At 40.7% G+C, this 8730-nt stretch overlaps 1 protein-coding gene across 1 annotated transcript in view; it reads left to right on the top strand.

The window, feature by feature from the left end:
• Positions 1-8730, top strand: part of LOC103809721 (AT-rich interactive domain-containing protein 4A-like) — a gene marked incomplete at both ends in the record, with an annotated part of 20875 nt that overhangs the window by 8390 nt on the left and 3755 nt on the right. The window contains 3 exons of the mRNA XM_009082578.1: positions 6258-6337; positions 6445-6539; positions 7140-7275. Of these exons, the coding sequence (XP_009080826.1) occupies positions 6258-6337; positions 6445-6539; positions 7140-7275 (311 nt within the window). The remainder of the gene's footprint in view (positions 1-6257; positions 6338-6444; positions 6540-7139; positions 7276-8730) is intronic.

Genomic DNA, 8730 nt, shown 5'->3' with positions numbered 1-8730 from the left:
AGGGAAAGGAAGAAGGTAGATTTTCTTCTCTAATCTCTTTATGTGTAACAATGGGTTACTGTAGCACTTCACACCAAGCAGTTTCAGACAGCAAGTTTTTGTCTGGAAGGTGATAGTCTTCTGTGAGTGGGCTCAAGTGTGTTTTCTAGGATCGTTCATACGTATTTCTGTAAGGGCAACTCAAGCCCACTTACAATTGTTTAAAGAACCAAGCTGTGAGTTCTGTAGTCTCTCAGTAGCACAGAACACTGTAGTCCCTTGCTCTCTAGCCCTCTTACAATACACTACAGCCCCTGTCTCCACGGTCATTCAGCAAGTACTGCAGGACTCCTGGTACTTTCCATATTGTTTCCACAGCTGAACCCCAAATATCTGCAAAGCTTGCACATGTTTATCTAGACATTCACAGCAGCATCTCTGGTAGTTCACAGGTTACTACTTTGTCAGGCAAAGTGTGAAAATAAGTCAGTGTGCAGAATGACCCTGGAGCAGTTTTTGCTGCTTGGTGTGTTCTTTTGTTGTCATGGTAGATGTAAAAGTTTCTGAGTGGGATAGGGAATGAGGAAAAAAATGTTTCCTTGCTGTGCTGTATGGAATCTCTCCTTGTTTGGGAAGCAGCAGTAACACAACTTGTTGGATTTGCTGTTAGCAAGAAGCAGCCTTGAGGGCTGCTTGCCCTGTTCATGGGACTGCCTTGTCCTGGTAGCACTGATTGCTCTCTAAGTCATATCATAACTACTATGAGGATGTTAGCACTGGTGTTCTGTGTTCTCCTTTTTTTTCCCCATTTTTCTTTCTATTTATAATATTCTATATATATTTCTAAACAAGATGTAGTTACTGATCTGCAGAACTTTGTGGCAGGTTGCTTCACAGTTCCTAAAAATGATTTTGATTAGCTGACTTGTTAGCATTGTTTATTTAAATAAATGAAAACCAGTGTTGAGACAGTGTTTTTGTGAGGTTAGTATTATTTCTGTTAATGGCATTTATGGGTCTGCTGCAAGGTCCTACATCTGGGCCATGGCAATCCCAGGCACAGCTACAGGTTGGGTGGGGAAGGAATTGAGACCAGCAGTGAGGAGAAAGACTTGGGAGTGACAGTGGATGAGAAGCTCAGCATGAGCTGCAGAGTGAGCTCAGCCCAGAAACCAATGGAATCCTGGGCTGAAAAGGAGTGTGGGCAGCAGGTCAAAAGAGGTGATTCTCCCCCTCTACTCTGCTCCTGTGAGACCCACCTGGAATACTGCACACAGTTCTGGTGTCCTCAACATAAGAACATGGAACTCTTGGAGCAAGTCCGGAGGAGGCCACAAAGTGGATAAGAGGACTGGAGCATCTCCCCTATGAGGACAGGCTGAGGGAGTTGGGGCTGTTCACCCTGGAGAAGAGGAGACTGTGTGGAGACTTCAGAGCAATTTTTCAATACCTGAGGGGCCTACAAGCTGCCAGAGAGGGACTCTGTGTTAGGAACTGCAGTGGTAGGACAAGGGGTAATGGGTTCAAACTGAAGGAGGGGAAGTCTAGGTTAGGTATTAGAAAAAAGCTTTTTCCTGTGAGGGTGGTGAGACACTGGCACAGGTTGCCCAGGGATGTGGTGACTGCCCCAGCCCTGGTGGTGTTGAAATCCAGGTTGGATGACAACTTGAGCATCCTGGTCTGGTAGAAGGTGTCCCTGCCCAGGGCAGGGGGTTGGGACTAGATGATCTGTAAGGTCCATTCCAACTCTTAAAATTCTGTGATTCTATGATGCTACAGGCAGGGGATGGAAGACACTTGCTCAGCAACAATGAGCTGAAAGTTGCACTTTAAGTGCATTTTTGGGGTACTCAACCTTTAATAGATTTTTTTGACTCTTGGGAAGTATTGCATTGATTGCAACTGGGACATTTGGTTTTGGTCTTCTGTCATAGATTAGTGTTATGTAGATTTCCAGAAACAGAAAAAATCCATTTCTGTTTCTTTCCTGTTATTATGAACAAGGTTGGGATGCAGCAAAATCCTGAGATTTTCCATTTCATTGTCCCTGTTCAAAAATGCTCTGAATGGAGCATATTGGACCGTGTTCCTGGGACTAGAACAAGCTTTATGACAGAGACTGTTCCTCCAGGTTGTGCTGCTTAGTCATCTCTCTTCCCCTTCTGTCAGTGCTCGTCACTAAGGAACATGTTCTCTGGCCAGCAGCAGTGTTGCGTTTCTTTTCCTCAGTCCTGCCTTGCTCTGTTGACTGTTTAACACTCCTGTGGAGTTCCCTGCCTGGTCTGTGTCATTCCCTTCCCAGAAGTCAGCAGGCAGCTGGTGCTCCCTGTTTCCCCAAGTCCCTGCCCACTGCAGGATGAGGCAATGGGAGTACTTAAAAGGCTTCTGCTTTCTCACACTTGTTCCTTTGGAGGACAGGACTGTAATTTCCTCTGCTCAGATCAGTATCAGGGCACTGTAAACACAGCTTTGGATGACTTCATTACATGTGTATGGGGAGATATCTCCCTGTCTTCATTCCTTGTTTCCTGCCCTTTTCAACACAGCTGATACTGTTCAGTGAATCCTTTTTCAGGGAATACAACCTCTAGACTTTCTGCTGTTGGGGAATTTGGAGTTGCAGTGATAACCTGTTGAAGGAATGAACTAATTAATACAAGTTACTCAGCATTAATTGAAGAGTTTTTCATTTGTCTGCTTGCTAGTACCAGGCATTTTAACTAGAATTAAACAGCCTTGCTGCTGGGTGAGATTAAAGAGAGGAATGAATTTGCAGCTTAGAGTGTATTAAGTTCTTCTGACATCACTGCTGTCATAGTCAAAGTGTCTCATAGCCAAGAACTGTGCTGTCTGCTCTGCTGCTTATATTTACAAAATCCTGAATGTGTGATACTGTACTTGGAAAAGACATTTCTCCCTCAGCCTCCAGGACTGGCATTAAAAAGTCATGCACAGGCTGGCATTAATATATGAACAGGACTTTGGTGAAGCAGATTTTCCTTAAAAGTGAGATGGAAGCCACAAGGCCTTACTTAGTTTAAGAAAGTTTTATATTCTAAAAGGTGCTGAGTTTGTCACTGTGGGTTTCTGATAATACCATCAAGTATTCTAAGAGAATATATGTAAAAAAGCACATTTAAAGTAGGTACAATTACAAAATACTTGATGAATTGTGGTTAATTGGAGAGGTTTACTTGGCCTCTGAGGCTTTATAAAGTGATTTATAATTTAGCTCAGGAAATCTTCCTTTTTCTGCTGTTGTGTCACACACTTTGTTCTGCAAAGATGTTTTGCTCCAAGTTGTGCAGTTGCAGACTCAGGTGCAGGTGATTTGCACATGTCCACAGGATAGATTGTTATAGCATGAGTAAATAACATCTAAAAACTCTTGTGTGCTCAACGAAAGTTTTAGTTGATCCTTGAAGCAATGAGATGTGATTGAAATACCAAAAATATAAGTGCCTTCTGTTTCTGCCCCTCATGGTTCTTTTACCTCTGCCCCTACTTGTCCCAGTCAAGATAGAAAATGATATGTAACTCTCACTTTTCTGTTAAACACTTCAAAAAGGCAAAATGTTTTTGATTGATTCAAGATAATGCTGTGATGTTTTCTCCTGTGTAACAGCTCTTAGTCTTCATTCCTGTGAATTGTGTTGTAGTTGTCTAAAAGCACTTTCTGAGCAGGAGATGTCTGTAGGGATGGCTACACGCAGACTTGATTAGTGTTCTAGTTTGGTTGTTTGGGTGTATATATGTACGTGTATATATATTTACATCAGATGCTCAGGGGGTTGGATACATTGACTGTTCATTCTTGTAATCTGAGTGAAGGGTGAAGCAGGGAGAAACCTCAGTCCTGGAAGAACATTTCCAAGGTAAAATGGAGCATGTTAGGCTTGATTACTTTCAAGGAATCACACACACTCTACTGAGCAGAAATACATTTCTACACTTTAATGGTGATGCCAATTCCTTGTCCTGCTGCAGTTCAGGCCGGAGGTCTGAGAATTTGTGCTTCTTCACATTCCTTTCCTGAAGTTGTGTTGAACTGCTTGTCATGTAGAAGAAAGTGCTCTATCCTTTGAGAGAGAGTGGCTTTCCTTTTCGTGGTGAGAGGAGTTTCAGAAGGGACTTTGGGGGTTGTTGTTTTGTTTTTTAAAATTTCCCTGGTTTAGCTCTGCAAAAGGTAGAGCAGCCTAGCATTTTGTATGGCAGGGGACATGCAGCTTGTCTTAAAAAGGCCAATTCTGTACCTTTAGCTGGAGGAAAAGGCATGGGATAACTTGTCTTACTTCAGGTGTGAAACTGGGGATAGGACTAGCAGCATGACTGCCAGGCTGTAGAAACAAACTCACACTCCCATGTCTCTGGGTCTGAGGAGTGATTGGGAAAGCTTAATTATTAAGCATTAATTATTTTTTAATTCTAATTTTTTTTGTCCGTGGAAGTGAAATCTGAACTTATGAAGTTCTTAGTTGTGCAATTACATTTTCAATATTTTGAAATTAAAATTGCAATAATTGCCTCATACTGGTCAGGAATATCTTAACTCTGTGACTTTCAGAGTTCTAAGTGAATAGTATGTTTGTAACTGAGAAAAGAAGAATATCTCACACAGCTCTTAATTATTACAATTTTCGTGTGTCTTAATTTGAGTTTGGTGTATTTTACTGAGGGTATTTTACTTAACCCTCAGTATTTATAACATTTTTATCTTCTAGGGGTGAAAAGCTGGTATAGGTCATCTGGTTTTGCTTGATTTATCCCTCGGCTGTTCTAGTTTAAATAATTGGGTAGAGTTTCCAAAATTTGAGATAAACTAGGCGGGTTATTTTTGTTTATTGTCAAATATCAGGTTCTGTTTCATTCTTTTCAATAAAGTTACTGGTTGCAAATCACCAGCCCTAAAATGATTATTTGTGAAAAATTAGTGCTTTGATGGTTTTGGAGGGGGAAGAGTTAGTTGCTTTGTGTGTACAGGTCTTAGAACATAAGCCATTAAGGTAGCTCAGTAGTGGAACATACCACAGCTCTATCTCTGCTCTGAAGATGGAGGAACCTTAAAGCTTATCCTATCAAGCTTAATTGATTTGATATTCATACCTTTTCATGAAGTGCCTATTGCTGTGCTATTGCAGCCTGTGGTTTTTTATGGAAAATGGTGAGAATGTGACTCTTCTTGTTAGTTATTTGGCAAATAAGTGTGTTTTTTTGCTGCAACCATTCAGTGTTGTGTATCTACAGATATATTTGATGTTCATTCTAACTCAAAAACTTTTTGATGTTTTGGGTTTTTTTAATAGAAGCATGCCAAAATTATCACACTGATATGCACAACACTTGAAACCTTCTTCTCTCTCCACCCCAGAGTTCTCTAAGGGATGAGGCCTGTTTCAAGTAGTTTAAATATAGAGTATTTTGCACTCTGACCCCATATAAATGCACTTGCACCTTGCTGGGGTGCCAGAGTGCAGCCACCTGGGCTCTGTTCACATGGATCTGAACCAGTCAGGGGGAGACTAGTAACTTTCATTTTCTTCTCTTCAAGGAAATATTCAGGAAGACGTTTTATTTAAACTGACAGAAGAGCAGATCTCTCTCAGGCAAAGTCTGTAGTAACCTCATAGCATTCCAACCTTCTGCTGTGGGTTGGTGGAAGTCAGTGAAGCTTCCCTGTCACTTACACAGGAGATTTAAGGCATCAGGATGTCTACTAAGTATTCTGTATAAACTGGTAGACTTAGAGTTGCAGGTTTCCAGTGTCTTGGTCTGTTTGCAAGACAATACTGATGGTGTAGCAAAAACTGTCACTCTCTTGTGTTTTTTTCCGTTCATCTGTCTTTTTGTGGGTTGTTTGTAGCAAGAGGGAGAATGAAAAGCATATTAAAAGGTAGCATAAGTAAGGAATAAATGGATAGAGTGGGGAAAAAACCAACAAAACCAAACATAGCCCAAGGACTGTTAGATAATAGTGAGTGGTGTGCAGGCAGTGCTGTGGTTTGAAGTGTGCAGTGTATTGATAAGAAGAATGTCCAAATTAGACTGAGGCTATTGCATCCAAAGCCTTACTGTGTACTGGCTTGAGTCCCTGTCCCTAGGTGAATGGTGGATCACAGCCTTCATTGTGCTTGTGAACTACAGAATGAGTAAATGGAGGTCTTGCAAGTCATGTTCTGGAGACTGTTATCAGTTATGAGATGAACTGTAGACTTGTTCTGTCAGCTTGGGCTAGAGATCTGATCCTCTGGTGCTGATGTGTTTTCTTGACTTCTTCGTAGTTTTTGATGATGGTGATGAAAGGACCTTGAGACGAACTTCATTATGCTTGAAGGGAGAAAGGCACTTTGCAGAAAGCGAGGTAAGACAAGGACTGACATGGAATAAAAACTAAGTAGTTAATTCCTATTTTTTTATTATAGTAATAAGGAACTACAAACTAATTTCGTTTCCTCTTTTTCCATGTAGACACTTGATCAACTGCCACTAACCAATCCAGAGCACTTTGGAACTCCAGTAATTGGGAAGAAGTCTAATAGAGGGAGAAGGTCTTCTCTTCCTGTGTGAGTTTTGATAGTGCTCTGCCCATTCTTTGGTGTCCTTTGCTGAAGTTGCAGCAGTACTTGTGAAGCTGCAATGCTCTGAGGGCTCCATCACATCAGTCACGTGCACAGCTCAAGGATTTAAGTAATTCAGTTCCTGCAGACATGGTCATACATTGGCAATATTATGAAACTGATAGGTTTTTGCTTGTAATGCCCTTAAGAACATTGATGCTTCTCTCATCCAATAGGAAATGTGGGGTTTTTGTCCTCCTTTATACTGCACAAAAGGGTGGGGGAAAGGTGCTTTGAAATTTCTGGCGTAGAGACCATTTCGGTTGCTTCATGTCTGTGCACAATCAGAACATGATTGATGCCTCCAATTCCAACACAATGCTCTTGTAAAATAATGCTGCTTGGAAAGAATTTTGACAAAATTTCCTCTTATTGACTAAGTGCACTTAATATTTAAGTGTATTTCAAGCAAGTTCAGCTGTCAAAATTCAAACTCTGTTTTCAGAGCTTTGCAAAATAAGAAGAAAAATCTGGTTGTGGCTGTGTTTGCTTTCAAGTGGTAACTTCAGGATAAACTTGAAAATACTGTATGTTTTGATAACTTAGGACTGAAGATGAAAAGGAAGAGGAGAGTAGTGAAGAGGAGGATGAAGATAAAAAACGCCTCAACGACGAATTGCTTGGCAAGGTCGTGACTGTGACTTGTAATACAGAGAAGGCAGAGGGGTGGTACCCAGCTTTGGTGAGTTCCCTTTGCAGCAGAGTTGAGAGTGTGGTCAGGCTAAGCTCTACTGCACATCTTTGCTATAAATACAGATGTCTTGCAGAATCTGGAAAGAGCAGAAAAGCAATGATTAACATTTATGCACAAGTTAGTTTCGTGGCTCCTAAGTCTCTTCTAAAACTAAGTTGTGTTAGGCCTTGCATTCCCAGGCAATTTAAGAGCAGTTAGATCTATTGATTTTAATTGTAGTGAGTTTTTTGTATTTTTAATAATTACCTTTTCCAGTTTTTTGACATACTTGTTTCCTTCATACTTGGCTGTACATTCATGACCAGTTGCTCCAGCAGTAGATGCTGAAGGTTATTTTTATATGACTGTCAGTACAGGCTGCAGCTGTTCATTGCTATTGCTGATAATCTAGTCAATAATTCCAAGTTAACTTGTCCTGTAAAGACACTGTGCACCTTATTGGTACACACAGAAAAGCTTATGTATGTGCATTAAAAGTTGCTTTCTATACTGAACTTTTTGGTATATGTCAGACAAACTCAGCACACATCATCTGTCATCCATCAGAGATGTGTTTGTTTAAAAAAAGTGCTGCTTGGAGCATTAGGCAGGTTTGGTTCACTGCTTTTGGGAGATTTTATTTGCTGAGCTCGACATTCTGTAGTCCTTTATTTTGAGTCTTGAGGGTTAGCTGGAACAAGCTCAGCTGTTAAAATCTTCTAACTTAGTCTAAGATTTTATTTCGAGGAGCAAAAGGTAGCTCAGTACACAGATCAGGTGTGTTCCTTTCCCTGAGAGGACCTGGTATAATGTGGGATGGATAGTTGGCACTGACCTAGCCAGCTGTGTCTATCTCAGGGTAAAATGTGAGGTGTGGTATTGGGCATGTTCTCATCGTTGTATATCCCTCTGTTAATGACAGGTTTTAATTTAATGTGGTTCTTAATTAGAGAATTATGTTACTGCAGATCATGTATTTGCTTTTAACATTGCGTATGGTTTGGAGCAAAACGTAAACTTGTTCTGTTTGTGGTAATGCAAATACTGCAAATGGATTTTTATCACCTTTTTAGACTTAGACATGATGCTGCTGTGGAAGGATGTGCTGATTCCACACAGACTCGTATTATCCACACCTCCAAAAAAACCCAAAGCAAACAAACCAACTTACCTGTCAGTCAGAATGCCAAAATCAGAAGCTGGTGTGAAATAAATGGTTTTGTGACATTTTAAGCAGATGCTTTTTTTGTGTGAACAAGAATAAAGAAGCAGAGGGAATGAACAGGTTCCCATGATGTCACCCCAGTGGATTGGTTTTGAGTTAAAAATGAAATTTTAAACCTTTGTAGCTTGTACATAACAAGTCAAGTTAAACAGTTTGTGGTAAGCTGCTTCTTGAACCTTGTTATTGTTGGCCTTACTGGCTTAAATGGGAGTCGGTTTGTTTGCACAGAACTGGAAATC

The sequence above is a fragment of the Acanthisitta chloris genome, unplaced genomic scaffold (assembly GCF_000695815.1).
Source record: "Acanthisitta chloris isolate BGI_N310 unplaced genomic scaffold, ASM69581v1 scaffold19189, whole genome shotgun sequence".
Lineage (NCBI taxonomy): Eukaryota > Metazoa > Chordata > Aves > Passeriformes > Acanthisittidae > Acanthisitta > Acanthisitta chloris.
This window is presented reverse-complemented; position numbering and strand designations above follow the sequence as displayed.